Source organism: Penaeus chinensis, chromosome 10 (assembly GCF_019202785.1).
Source record: "Penaeus chinensis breed Huanghai No. 1 chromosome 10, ASM1920278v2, whole genome shotgun sequence".
NCBI classification, from domain to species: Eukaryota; Metazoa; Arthropoda; class Malacostraca; order Decapoda; family Penaeidae; genus Penaeus; species Penaeus chinensis.
In genome coordinates this window covers 33015884-33030883 of record NC_061828.1, presented here as the reverse complement: position 1 = coordinate 33030883, position 15000 = coordinate 33015884, and the positions used below count along the sequence as shown (strand labels likewise).

At 43.5% G+C, this 15000-nt stretch overlaps 1 protein-coding gene and 7 non-coding genes across 8 annotated transcripts in view; all 8 read left to right on the top strand.

The window, feature by feature from the left end:
* Positions 1-3124, top strand: part of LOC125029949 (putative glucosylceramidase 3) — a gene marked incomplete at its 5' end in the record, with an annotated part of 7066 nt that extends 3942 nt beyond the window's left edge. The window contains 5 exons of the mRNA XM_047620140.1: positions 764-908; positions 1406-1485; positions 1897-2007; positions 2344-2516; positions 2970-3124. Of these exons, the coding sequence (XP_047476096.1) occupies positions 764-908; positions 1406-1485; positions 1897-2007; positions 2344-2516; positions 2970-3090 (630 nt within the window). The remainder of the gene's footprint in view (positions 1-763; positions 909-1405; positions 1486-1896; positions 2008-2343; positions 2517-2969) is intronic.
* Positions 3125-3967: 843 nt separating this feature from the next.
* On the top strand, positions 3968-4039 carry Trnaq-uug. The gene has a single exon. It is a non-coding gene; the product is annotated as a tRNA-Gln (tRNA).
* An 875-nt stretch (positions 4040-4914) lies between these two features.
* On the top strand, positions 4915-4986 carry Trnaq-uug. The gene has a single exon. It is a non-coding gene; the product is annotated as a tRNA-Gln (tRNA).
* Positions 4987-6081: 1095 nt separating this feature from the next.
* Positions 6082-6152, top strand: Trnaq-uug. Its single transcript has one exon. It is a non-coding gene; the product is annotated as a tRNA-Gln (tRNA).
* Positions 6153-7422: 1270 nt separating this feature from the next.
* Positions 7423-7494, top strand: Trnaq-cug. Its single transcript has one exon. It is a non-coding gene; the product is annotated as a tRNA-Gln (tRNA).
* Positions 7495-8339: 845 nt separating this feature from the next.
* Trnaq-uug lies at positions 8340-8411 on the top strand. Its single transcript has one exon. It is a non-coding gene; the product is annotated as a tRNA-Gln (tRNA).
* Positions 8412-9661: 1250 nt separating this feature from the next.
* Trnaq-uug lies at positions 9662-9733 on the top strand. Its single transcript has one exon. It is a non-coding gene; the product is annotated as a tRNA-Gln (tRNA).
* A 4035-nt stretch (positions 9734-13768) lies between these two features.
* Positions 13769-13840, top strand: Trnaq-cug. Its single transcript has one exon. It is a non-coding gene; the product is annotated as a tRNA-Gln (tRNA).
* The last annotated feature ends 1160 nt before the right edge of the window (positions 13841-15000 follow it).

The following is a 15000-nucleotide window of genomic DNA, read 5'->3' as shown; positions in this document are numbered from 1 at the left end:
CTCTGTTCACCCAGGTTTCCAAACCACGAACACTGAAAGAACGAATCTCCAGAACATATCCTAAAAAAAAACATTCATTATCCCTAATCTCAAAAACAACCCATTGGCAGATTTAGGATGAATCATACCCCAGACATATCCCAGATACTTTCACACATTAACTCGAATGACTCACCTGTAGACACTGGGAGGACACGGTAGACATTGGAAAGGATAAATCACACATTAAACATACCCCAAATGCCCTTATACATTATCCCTATCCCACACTAACACTGAGAGGATGAATCGAACGCATCAAATGCACCAAATGTCCTCACACACTATCCGTAAACCCGGAATCACCCGCCTATTGATTCTGGAGGACCTGGAAGTCAATTCTATAAGCCACATTAACTCTGAAAGGACGAATCGCACATTTAATCTATCCCAAACAATCCCAGACTTTATCCCTCACCCCGAAATAACCCGGAAGCCAGTTTCTAACCCACACTGTCTCTGAAGGGATGAAAGGACGAAACGCACATCAAACCTATCCCAAATACGCCCATACTTTATCCCTCACCCCAAAATAACCCACCGACAGATTCTGGAGGACCCTTCAGCTATCTCTCGTAACCACACACATTCTTACTACCCTCACAAATTATTCCTTAAATCACCCAACGGTAGATTCTGAAGGACCCTTAGCCATCCCTCGTAACTACACTCATACATCAAACATTCTAAATACACTCATTGTCCTTCATTCACCCACCGGTAGATTCTGGAGGACCCGGAAACCAACAAGTACGTGGACGGAATAGCTCTTCACTGGTACGCCGATGACTGGACAGGACCCAGCGTGATGGACGAAACCCAGGCACTCTTCCCTGACAAGTTCCTGCTCTACACCGAGGCCTGTGACGGTAAAGGAATTTTATTATTTGTTATTGTTGTTTTAGAGTTTTTTTTTTCCCTCTCCCTTATAAGTTCCTGATCTATATCAAGTCCTGCGATGGAAAAGGACTTTAATTGACTCTACTGTCTAGTTTTTTTCTTTATTTTGTTTTGGAGTGTTTTTTTTTTTATATTGGAGAAAAAGAAAATTAGTTCACCATGAATTAAATTTTTTGAATCATATTAATATAATATACAAAAGCACAGATGAGAGAGATAATTATATATATATCAGTTATATATAATCCCCATATTAGTTAAATATATAACAATTCAGTTATACAATACATAATTGTACTGTGCTAAGTGCTAAGTCTTCTTAGCAAATTAGAAATCAACTTTACGACCGGATAACTCGAATATCATCTAAAGCTAACCAATCCATTTTATTTCTACATGAGGTGAGCTACTGTATACATTTAAAGAAAGAGAAACCGGCATAGAATGTCCACTTTGTTTTCCGCAGGTTGGGACGCCGATGCCGAAGAGCGAGTACTTCTTGGGGACTGGTATCGGGGTGAGAGCTACGCCTATAACATTATCGATGTAAGGACTGTTTATTCTCGTTTGGCGGGGTTGAATTTGGTTTGGTTTGGTTTCGTAATTCGGTCTATATATTATTGCTTTGTATCTGGGTTTTTTTAGCAGCGTTTTATTTTCCCTCTCCTTCTTCTTCTCCTTCTTCTTCTTCTTCGTCTTCTTCTTCTTCTTATTCTTCTTCTTCTTCTTCTTCTTCTTCTCTTCTTCTCCTCCTCCTCCTCCTCCTCCTCCTCCTCCTCCTCCTCCTCCTGTTGTCTCCTCCTCCTCCTCCTCCTCCTCCTCCTCCTCCTCCTCCTCCTCCTCCTCCTCCTCCTCCTCCTCCTCCTCCTCCTCCTCCTCCTCCCTCTCCTCCTCCTCCCTCTCCTCCTCTTCCTCACTCTCTTCACTTTTATCCAAAAAGTAACTTCGATCCCGCAGGATATGAACCACTGGTCGACGGGATGGGTGGACTGGAACATGGCCCTGGACATGACCGGAGGACCTAACTGGGCCAACAACTTCGTGGACTCCCCTATCATTATCAACAAGGTGAGACGACGTAGAGAATCTTCTTAGTTGATGCTGCCCGTGAAGATAGAGATACGCAAACATACACGTGCGCGCGCACACACACACACACACACACACACACACACACACACACACACACACACACACACACATAGAGAGAGAGAGAGAGAGAGAGAGAGAGAGAGAGAGAGAGAGAGAGAGAGAGAGAGAGAGAGAGAGAGAGAGAGAAAGAGACAGTACGAAGAAATTTACAAAGTTAGATATCCATGATCAAAATCCAAGATCTTATAAAAAATAAATAAATAAAAAAAAAACGACAATATTCCAACTACCAACCCATTTCCTACAAAACAGGAAACGGGAGAGTTTTACAAGGAGCCAATGTTCTACGCGATGGGTCACTTCAGCAAGTTCATCAGTCCGGGATCTCGTCGCACATACACTAATATCTTTGGGTCTGAGCAAGTCAAGGCCACAGCTGTGCACAACAGTCAGGACGATACCACAACCGTCGTTATTATTAACCTGTAAGTCCCTTTTTTTTCCTGGTGAGACCGAGGAGGTTTAGTAAAATAGTGCTTCATGATCATTTGGGTAACGGGGTGTTTTAACTTGATTTGATAGGGTAGTTTGCGGTTAATGGTAGTTCGTTTGTTGTTTGTTTTGCTGGGGGATGATATTTCGAAAAAAAAAAAAAGTGAGCCTAAACTAATTCAACTGAACTTTTAAAATAAAAAAATACGATTTGCTAGTTAAAGAAAAAAAATAATATATGACCATGTAACAATTTGACGATTTGGTGATTAAAGACAAATATACGAATACAAGACAATATGAAACTATGACGCTTTGCTAACGAAAGACGAAAAAAAAATATGAAATTCACACTTCGATAAACCCATATCTCCCCCTTCCTCCCCCCCCCCTGCCCCTTTTCTCCAACCTCCCCCCTCCCCCGCCCCCCTTTCTTACACACACAGAGGCGACGCGGCAGAACTCCTCAGCGTTGACGTCGGCGACAGCACCAACTACATCAACTTCGACCTGCCCGCCAAGGCCATCGTCACGCTGCTCTTCCAGACCCCGACCGTCGCCAAGTAAAGGGAACCTGACGACCTGGCTCAAGAAAAGGAGGTGGAAGGAGGGTAATGCTGGGAGTGGGGTGGGTGGGAGGGGTAGGGGTTGTAATAATATTTTTTCTCTCTCTCTTAAATTTATAGATTGTTGATTTTAGCGTTCGAACTTTATTGTATTTTTGTCTGTATTTATACGTGATTAAATCTACAGTGAGCGCTTTTCAGTGTTATTATTTTTTTTTTTAATAACATCCTCCTAGATAACTCTCTATGATTCAGTTACCATATACGATAAATATATACATATACATACGCACATATACATGTATACACATCTATATCAATCTATCTATTTATCTCTTTCTCTCTATATAAAAAGTAGGCTAGCTGAAATTATCTGTAAGCATTTGTTTATACATATATTTATGTATATAAACACATTTATGCATAAATATATATATATATATAGATATGTGTGTGTATAGAGAGAGGGAGGGAGGGAAGGGGGGGAGACGTGCATACATATACATATCAAAAAAAAAAAAAAAAAAAAACATGCACTAATGAATGACTTTGTCACCATTGAAGACACGTGCACTTGTGAATGATTTATATAATCACTTATAAATTATAAATGATTTCGTCCCATTTGAGAGAAGACGGGGCAGTGAGCGAGAGAGAGAGAGAGAGAGAGAGAGAGAGAAGAGAGAGAGAGAGAGAGAGAGAGAGAGAGAGAGAGAGAGAGAGCAAACGACGAGAGAATGGAAAAGAAAAGACAATCGAAAAAAAGAGAGAGAGCATGAAGCGGAAAAGTAATTTACGAGTGACGGAGGAAAGACAAGAAGAGATTTCGAGAGGAAGAGAGGTGTTGCAAAATTAATTGAAAATTACTAAACGAACGTGGCCCCATGGTGTAATGGTTAGCACCCTGGACTTTGAATCCAGAGATCCGAGTTCGAGTCTCGGTGGGACCTCGAGGCTTCGAGACTTCGCTGGCAGTTTCCTGAGCCGAGCGGAACAAGTCACAAGCAACGATCTTTTGTTTTGCGTTCGCTTGCGTGTGTGATGGAGTGAGACATGGAGAAATGTGTGTGTGTGTGTGTGTGTGTGTGTGTGTGTGTGTGTGTGTGTGTGTGTGTGTGTGTGTGTGTGTGTGTGTGTGTGTGTAGGGATCCCTGTTATTCGCGTTAACATGGACCAGAAAACTACATAGGATAATGATTCCACGAATAGCGCTAAAAATATCCCTCCTCCATAAATAAAAGAAAACTAATGCAGGTTAAACACAAAAAGAATATATGAAAACATGAAACTGATGATTTAATGACGAAAGAAGGAAATAATTAATCACACAATGGTGTATATATACATATATGCATATATTTGCATATGTATACATGTATGTAGAGAGAGGGAGACGTACATACGTATATTCATACATATATATACGTTTCGGAATTGATACAAACGTGTCCAAAATATTTTATCACTTTGGAAACTGTTCACTACCCATACCCTACTTGCATTAATAGTATATAACAGTATATATAATTTCCTAAGAACATGTGTACCTATGTGAATGATTTTGTCCCTACTAAAGTCACGTGCACTTGTAAATGATTTATAAATTATTCATAAATTTCGTCATCACTGAGAGAAGACGCGACAGTGAGCGAAATAGAGAGAGAAAAGGAAGATGAACAAGGAGAGATTAGAAAAGAAAAGAAATTTGAGAAAATGAGAGGGAACATGAGGTGGAAAAGTAATTTATGAATGACGTAGGAGAGACAAGAGATTTGGAGAGGAAGAGAAGTGTTGCAAAATTACATGAAAATTACTTAACGAACGTGGCCCCATGGTGTAATGGTTAGCACCCTGGACTTTGAATCCAGAGATCCGAGTTCGAGTCTCGGTGGGACCTTGAGACTTCGAGACTTCATTGGCAGTTCCCTAAGGCGAACAGAAGTAATGCGTAAAAAATATTTAGTTGTGCGTTTAATTGCGTGTGTGATGGAGTAAGACGTGTAAATATGTGTGTATATATGTATATTTATACATATGTGTGTGTACATACGTACATACATATATGTTTGTATGCATAGCTGTGTGTATTATCATCTATGGGGAGCTAACACCGGCGGGGGCGCATAGATGCAGCCACCCTTCGTTTCTACCTACGAGGGTCCCTCATGGCGAGCTGCCAGGCAAAGGCCCGGCCCATCGATCTGCCCAAGCCACGACCTCCTAGGTCGTCCCACAGGTCTTCTCCACCCAGGGTTGTCCAGCCAGTCCGTTTACTGATTTCCTGTCTGACAGCCCGAAGTCATGAACTGCACTACCGAGGTATAAAAAACTTTTTTTCACCTCACTGTTCTCACCGCAAGCATTTACCGACTGAACAGGATCTAGGTCCCTAAATTCCTGGCTCTTGGTCTTGGTCCAGGAGACCTCTAGCCCCTGGGTCTTCGCTTCATTGTTAAATACATCAAGAGCCGTCATTAGGGTTTCCAGAGATTCAGATATAATAGCAACATCAGCAAAGTCAAGGTCTGTAACTTTTATATTGCCCAGAGTTGCTCCACAGTGACTTTGGACAGTAGCTCTACCCAGTATCCAATCCATGCAAGTGTTGAAAAGTGTTGGTGCAAGAACACAGCCTTGCCTCACGCCTGAACTAACAGGAGCATGATAGGCCCCTACCACACTTTTACAGAACTTTTGGTACTAGTATACAGACGCTATTAATCCAATAATCTTTTTTAGGTTTCCTCTAAGTCTCAGGATGATTTATAATTGCATTTATAAATCATCCAGTCTACACTGAGAGTAGACGTAACAGTGAACGAAAGAGATAGTATGAAAACAAATAAGGAGAGAGTGGAAAAGAAAGGAAATTTGAGAAAGTGAGAGAGAACATGAAGCGGAAAAGTAATTTACGATTAACGGAGGAGAGATAAGACATTTCGAGAGGAAGAGAGGTGCTGCAAAATTACATGAAAATTACTTAGTGAATATAGCCCCATGGTGTAATGGTTAGCACCCTGGACTTTGAATCCAGAGATCCGAGTTCGAGTCTCGGTGGGACCTCGAGACATCGAGACTCCGCTGGCAGTTCCCGGAGCCGAGCGGAAGAAGTCACGAGCAACGATCTTTTGTTTTGCGTTCGCTTGCGTGTGCGATGGAGTGAGACATGTGTAAATATGTGTGTAAATATGTATATTTATATATATATGTGTGTGTGTACATATATATCATATATATATATGTGTGTGTGTGTGTGTGTGTGCGTGTGTGTGCATATATGTGTGTATCATTATCTATGAGGAGCTAACGCTGGCGGGGGCGCATAGCTGCATCTACCCTTCGTTTCTACCTACGAGGGTCCCTCAATGCGAGCTGCCAGGCAGAGGCCCGGCCCATCGATCTGCCCAAGCCACGACTTCCTAGGTCGTCCCACAGGCCTCCTCCGCCCAGGGTTGTCTTGGACAGAGACAATCGGGGGGGGGGGGGTCATCCTGTGGCAAAAACGAGCCAGGAGGCCGTGTTGCCTGAGTTGGCGATCGCGGATTGTGCAAGCAATAGGTTCTGTACCAGTCTCATGGTGCGACCGTTGGTTGGACACATGCTCCCAAGCCAGTCTGTCTACTGACTTCCTGCAGTCATGAACTGCACTACCGAGGTATATAAAGCTTTCTGTCACCTCAATGTTCTCACCGCAAGCATGCACCGACTGAACAGGATCTAGGTCCCTAAATTCCTGGCTCTTGGTCTTGGTCCAGGAGACCTCTAGCCCCTGGGTCTTCGCTTCATTGTTAAATACATCAAGAGCCGTCATTAGGGTTTCCAGAGATTCAGATATAATAGCAACATCAGCAAAGTCAAGGTCTGTAACTTTTATATTGCCCAGAGTTGCTCCACAGTGACTTTGGACAGTAGCTCTACCCAGTATCCAATCCATGCAAGTGTTGAAAAGTGTTGGTGCAAGAACACAGCCTTGCCTCACGCCTGAACTAACAGAGAAGAAGCACGATAGGCCCCCAACACACTTTACAACACTTTCAGTACCAGTATATGGGCTTGCTATTAATCCAATAATCTTTGTTGGGTTTCCTCTTAGTCTCAGGATGATTTATAAATGTATTTATAAATCATTCAGTCTACACTGAGAGCAGACGTAACAGTGAACGAAAGATATAGTAAGAAAGCAAACAAGGAGAGAGTGGAAAAGAAATGAAATTTGAGAAAATGAGAGAGATCAGGAAGCAGAAAAGTAATTTATGAGTGACGGAGGAGAGATAAGAGGTTTCGAGAAAAAGAGAGGTGTTGCAAAATCACATGAAAATTACTTAGCGAATATGGTCCCATGGTGTAATGGTTAGCACCCTGGACTCTGAATCCAGAGATCCGAGTTCGAGTCTCGGTGGGACCTCGAGGCTTCGAGACTTCGCTGGCAGTTCACAAGCAAAAATATTTTGTTATGCGTTCATTTGTGTATATACAGGAGCAAGACGTGTAAATGTGTGTGTGTATATATGTATGTGTGTAAGCATTCATACATATATATATGCATATATCGTGTGTATGTATATGTATGTTTGTGTGCATATATGTGTGTGAATATATATGTATATATATAGTGATCCCCGTTATTCACGTTAACATGGACCAGAAAACTATATTGGGTAGTGGCTCCACGAATGGCGTTAAAAATGTCTCAAAAAATGACAAAACGAATATGTGACTTTGGAATTATCCATAGGTATGCATTTGTTCTAAACAATCATATAGTTCTTCACACTGAAGTGGGGGGGGGGGGGGGGGGGAGACGTACATACACATATACATATATATCATTATCATCAGCCTGGATCAGTCCACTGCAGGACGTAGGCCTCTCCCAATCTTTTCCAACTTTATTTTGCCTTTTCTGTTTTCGTCTGCCATCTTGGCATTGGTCTGGCCATTGGCCTCTTTATGTTATCTATAGCCCAGCCTGTTACTTTCTTGTCCATCTGTCCTGTGTGTATATATATATATAATATATATATAAATATATATATATATATATATATATATATACTGAGAGTAGACGTAACAGTGAACGAAAGAGATAGTATTAAAGCAAACAAGGAGAGAGTGGAAAAGAAAGGAAATTTGAGAAAGTGAGAGAGAATATGAAGCGGAAAAGTAATTTACGATTGACGGAGGAGAGATAAGACATTTCGAGAGGAAGAGAGGTGCTGCAAAATTACATGAAAATTACTTAGTGAATATGGCCCCATGGTGTAATGGTAAGCACCCTGGACTTTGAATCCAGAGATCCGAGTTCGAGTCTCGGTGGGACCTTGAGACCTCGAACTTCGCCTACAGTTCCCTGGGGTGAGCAGAAGTCACTAACAAAAATGTTTTGTTGTGCGTTCATTTGCGTGCGTGATGGAGTAAGACATGTGTAAATATGTGTGTATATATGTATATTTATATATGTGTGTGTGTACATACATATATCATATATATATGTATGTGTGTGTATACATATATGTGTGTATCATCATCTGTGAGGAGCTAATGCCAGCGTTCACCTTTCGTTTCTACCTACGAGTTTCCCTCATGGCGAGCCGCCAGGCAGAGGCCCGGCCCATCGATCTCCCCAAGCCACGACTTCCTAGGTCGTACCACAGGCCTCCTCCACCCAGGGTTGTCTCGAACAGTGGCAATCTGGGGGGGGGGGGGAGATTATCCTGTGGGAAACGAGCCAGGTGGCCGTATAGCCTGAGTTGTCGATCGCGGATTGTGCAAGTAACAAGTCCTATACCAGTCTTACGGTGCGACCGTTGGTTGGACACAGGCTCCCAAGCCAGTCCAGTCCGTCTACTGACTTCCTGGTCTGATAGCCCGAAGTCATGAACTGCACTACCGAGGTATATAAAGCTTTCTGTAACCTCAGTGTTCTCACCGCAAGAATGTACCGACTGAACAGGATCTAGGTACCTAAAGTCCTGGCTCTTGGTCTTGGTCCAGAAGACCTCTAGCCCCAAGGGCTTCGCTTCATTGCTAAATACATCAAGAGCTGCCATTAGGGTTTCCAGAGATTCAGATATAATAGCAACATCAGCAAAGTCAAGGTTTGTAACCTTTATATTGCCCAAAGTTGCTCCACAGTGACTTTGGACAGTAGCTCTACCCAGTATCCAATCCATGCAAGTGGTGAAAAGTGTTGGTGCAAGAACACAGCCTTGCCTCACTCCTGAACTAACAGGGAAGAAGCATGATAGGCCCCTACCACACTTTACAGCACTTTTAGTACCAGTATACAGGCTTGCTATTAATCCAATAATCTTTGTTAGAATTCCTCTTAGTCTCAGGATGATTTAAAAATGCATTTATAAATCATTCAGTCTACACTGAGAGTAGGCGTAACAGTGAGCGAGAGAGATAGTAAGAAAGCAAACAAGGAGAGAGTGGAAAAGAAAGGAAATTTGAGAAAATGAGAGAGAAAATGAAGCAGAAAAGTAATTTACGAATGACGGAGGAGAGATAAGACATTTCGAGAGAGAGAGAGGTGCTGCAAAATTACATGAAAATTACTTAGTGAATATGGCCCCATGGTGTAATGGCTAGCACCCTGGACTTTGAATCCAGAGATCCGAGTTCGAGTCTCGGTGGGACCTCGAGGCTTCGAGACTTCGCTGGCAGTTCCCTGAGGCAAGCGGAAATTACAAGCAAAAATATTTTGTTGTGCGTTCATATGCGTGTATACAGGAGTAAGACGTGTAAATGTGTGTGTATATATATGTGTATGTGTGTGTGTGTGTGTGTGTGTGAGTGTGTGTGTGTGTGTGTGTGTGTGCATTCATACATATATTTACATATATCCTGTGTGTATATATGTATGTTTGTTCATATATGTGTGTGAATATATATGTAAATATACAGTGATCCCCGTTATTCGCGTTAACATGGACCAGGAAACTACTTTGGACAATGATTCCACGAATGGCGCTAAAAATGTCTCAAAAAAGGACAAAACGAATATGTGACTTTGATAAATTCTTGTCAGTTGGAATTATCCATAGGTATGCATTTGTTTCTAAACAATACTATAGCTCTTCACACTGAAGGGGGGAGGCAGATGTAAGCTCTTCACACTGAAGGGGGGAGGCAGATGTACATACTGTAGCAGCATGACCCCGCGCCCTGAAGCTCAGCATACTTTCCCAGGTTGGGTCATGCCAGGTCCGCCGCCGCGACCGCGCTCATTGGACAGCGGACTTCCCTCGTTCCCTGCACGTTTACACAGCGCTCGTGAACTTAAGCCACAGAGCCGCCTGCGAGATCAGCTCATGACGGCAATGACCCAGACTGTCGCAGTCCTGAAGGGAAGAAAGCTGGAGAGAGCAAAGCCAGCTCCACCCTCACCACAGGACGAGACTCCCCTTCCCACTCCAAACCAGGCCATGCCTTCACAGGCAGAGCCAAAACAGGCTGAAACTGTGCAGCCAGAGCCAGAGCACGCTGATCTTGCCCAGGCAAGACCAGCCAAGAAAAAGACACAAAAAAAGCCTGAGAGAAAAGCTAAACCAATAAAAGTCAGAGCTACCAAAGGCTCTCTAACCCCCAGTGGACCCAAGAATAGCCTGACAACAGACGAGGAGCCCTCAACCAGCGAGGATCTCGCAATGGAGTTGTCAGACTCCGACGATGTCTCTGATGTAACTATCACTGAGTAACATCATGACACACCATCTAAGCATCCTACAGTGGAACATCAATGGCTTCTCCGCAAAGAACGCCTTTCTCCAAGCAGTAGTGCGATCAAGGAACATTGACATTGTCATGCCCTAAGAGTCATTAACAGTGGACTCTTTTCGCTTCTCAGGGTATCATGTCTTCACACTGCCAGAAACACTTGGCAAGAGAGGCTTGATCACCCTTGTGAGAGCAACAATTCCCTGCTCCGCAATAGCCGATGCATCGCACTGTGGAGACGATGTTGAATCCCTTGCCGTCGAGGGTCACCTGGCCGGGGGGCCCCTCAAACTGTACAACGTGTACAGCCGGCCAGGCAGTAGAAGCTTAGACATCAGCCAGGTCTGTGCTTCTCCTGCACACGACCGAGTGATCATAGGGGGAGACTTCAATGCACACCACCCCATCCTGGCTCGCTGCCGAGCACCGGATGCGGCCAGCTATCACATAGCCGACGTGCTAGAGACATTCCCTGAGATCGCTCTCTTCAACACCCAAGAACCAACGCATGTCAGAGGGGGTCCTAGACCTCACCCTGGCCACTTCGACCCTGGTGGGGAGGATTGGCTGGTGTGTCGATAAGACCGTCACAAGTGACCATTACGGCACTGTAACTACCCTCATGGATGTTGGCCCAGCCGAAATCCTAAGACCGAATTCAAGATGGAAAACAGACAAGGTCAACTGGCAGGCGTTTCAAAATGCCTTGGCTCTCTATCGCAGCACATGCCGCTCGAAAATGGAACGCCACAGGGTGGGGTTCTCAGTCCAGCCCTATTTAACACCTTAATGTCCTGCATCCTCAACATAAACCTCCCAGTGGAGTGCAAGATCATCTCGTATGCAGACGATCTCGCTATCACCTTCATTGGACCACGCAGCCAGAATAAAGCCCAGCGTTGTCTGGACCTCGTGTCCGAGGAGTGTTGTAGGACAGGACTAATGATCTCTGCAGCCAAATCCAAAGCCATGGCTCTGAGACAGAGAGTTCGAGGCACAAGATTGAAAATCCAGGGAGTGGAATTGGAATGGGTCCAGGACTACCTATACCTTGGGCTAAGGATAGACCAGACCCTCTCCTTCCAGAAGGAGGTCCAGTACCTGGTTGACTGAACCAAAGCAAGACTGTCTGTCATGAGAGCAATGACTGGGAGACGCATAGGGGCCAGACATAAAGTACTAAGATCATTCTATGTACATGCTGTCCGGCCCGTTGTGGACTAAGCCTCAGTCGCTCTAATTGCCGCAAAGAAAAAGCACACAGACAAATTAGAGACAACTCCTGGCTGTCTCACACAGCCAGGGTGTTGATACGCCATCAGCACAAAGAACAGCTTCTTGCTAAGGGCATGGACTCCCCCCACCCCGACTTTGCCGAAGCCCCGCCCTGGGCACTGAGCCTGATAGAGTTCAACATAATGAGCCTGTCAATGGAAAAGAGCCTATACCCCACGCCTAGCTTAAAGGCAGATGCCCAGAGGGTCATTGCAGCCATCACTCCTCCGGGTAGTAGAACATACTACACAGATGGATCGGTCGATCCTTTGAGCCACACTGCAGGCGCCGGCTTTGCAGCAAGGGACGCCATGCAATCCATGAGGGTAACAGACAACGCTTCCTCGCTACAGGTAGGGGCAGTTGCAATCATGAGAGCCCTAGCCCGCGCATCCCTAAGGGAAGGACACGTGGTCATACACAGACTCCAGGGCAGCCATTGACTGTCTTCAGCACAGCTCACCCACAGACAACATCTACCTACTGACCACGATTCTCACAATGGCACAGAGAATTCTTGCTCAGGGTAGAAGAATTATCATCAACTGGGTCCCAAGCCACATCAGTATCAGAGGGAACGTGCTTGCTGACAGACTAGCCGTCGCTGGCAGGGGTATGCCCCCAAATCCCATTACGAAAAAACTGAGCTGAAAATTACTTAAGGAGAAGAGTGCCTTGGTCACTCGTACCTTCCTACGGCAGCTCCACAGAGAGGAAACGAGAACCTCCCCCCCGGCCAGCTGGTACTCAGACGCCACAGGCTATGAACCACTGGCACTCTCTGAAGTAATCAACATAGGTACCGAAGTCATTCTTCACAGAATGCGCCTAGGTTACCACTGTGCATGGCAGATTATCACAACAATCGAACGCGATGAAAGGTGCTGTATGCACTGCGGCGAGTTGAACGCCACACTAGTCCACTACTTAGAAATTGTGACATACACAATTCCTGAGACAGGGACCGCCCACAACAGCCGCCGTGCTGGTAAAGAGGCTGTGCGATATGCTTACACCATGGCGGCAGGAGCGCCTGCTGGCAATCCCGCCTCCACGGTAAGCACCGAGTGTCAGACAAATAAATGAGACAGCCGTAAGAAGCTGACACAGGGCGGGCCATATTTAGAAGGCCCGGGCGAAGCTAGAACTTCGCAAATCATAAAGAAGAAGAAGAGATCAGCAATCCCAACCCTAAGCCGACTTAGCCTTAGCCTCAGCCATACCTGTGGGCACTCACACCCACACAGTCACTCCCCAAAGAGATAAGACACCAGACAAGATAGTAAATGCCTCCATAACCCTCTACTATAATACATATATATATATATATATATATATATATATATATATATACATCGTTATCATCAGACTGAATCAGTCTACTGCAGGACTGTTTCTGTTTCCAATTTCGTTATTTCGTCTTGTCATTGGTCTGGCCATTGGACTCTTTATGTTATCTGTAGCTCAGTCTGTTACTTTCTTCTCAATCTGTCCTGTGTGTGTGAGCGAAAGAGAGAGAGAAAAGGAAGACAAACAAGGAGAGAGTGGAAAAGAAAGGAAATTTGAGAAAATGAAAGAGAACATGAAGTAGAAAAGTAATTTACGAGTGATGGGGGAGAGATAAGAGATTGAGAAAGGAAGAGAGGTATTGGAAAATTATGTGAACGTTACTCAGCGAATATGGTCCCATGGTGTAATGGTTAGCACCCTGGACTCTGAATCCAGAGATCCGAGTTCGAGTCTCGGTGGGACCTCGAGGCTTCGAGACTTTGCTGGCAGTTCCCTGAGGCGAGCGGAAGTCACAAGCAAAATTATTTTGCTGTGCATTCATTTGCGTGTATACAGGAGTAAGACGTGTAAATGTATGTGTGTATATATGTATATGTGTGTAAGCATTCATACATATATATACATACATTGTGTGTATATATATGTATGTGTGTGTGTGTGTGCATATATATGTGTATATATACAGTGATCCCCGATATTCGCGTTAACATGGACCAGGACTCTACATTGGATAATGGCGATAAAAATGTCTCAAAAAAGGACAAAACCAATATGTGATTTTGATAAATTCTTGTCAGTTGGAAATATCCATAGGTATGTATTTGTTTCTAAACAATGCTATAGCTCTTCACACTGAAGGGGGGAGAGAAACGTAAATACATATATATGTATATATATATATATATATATATATATATATATGTATATATATATATTTATATATATATACATCATTATCCTCAGCCTGGATCAATCCACTGCAGGACATAGGCCTCTCCAAATCTTTTCTAACTTTATCTTGCCTTTTCTGTTTCCAGTCTTGGCCCCCCCAAAAAAAATTTCGTTATTTCATCACGCCATCTTGCCATTGGTTTAGCCATTGACCTCTTTATGTTATCTTTAGCCCAGCCTGTTTCTTGTCCATCTGTCCTGTGTGTATACATACACACACACACACACACACACATATATATATATATATATATATATATATATATATATATATATATTATATTATATATATATATTTATATTTATATATATAAATATATATATAAGTTTCGGAATTGATGCAAACTTGTGCAAGACATTCCACCAAACTATACTTTCTTTCCTTCCTCCCTAACTTAAGGGTGAAGAAAATAATGTTACAAGCCAAGAGGAGAGATATGTAACAAGATTCTAAACTGCACTTCTACTTCGGTGATCCTAATTGCAGACATATTGACACCGGTGATCCACGTCTGACTGAGAACATCAAACTTAGGAAACTGTTCACTACCCACACCCTTTTTACATAAATAGTATACAGCAGTATATATAATTTGATTTCTTAAGACCACGTGCATTTATGAATAAGTTTGTCACCACTAAAGTCACGTGCACTTGTAAATGATTTATAATT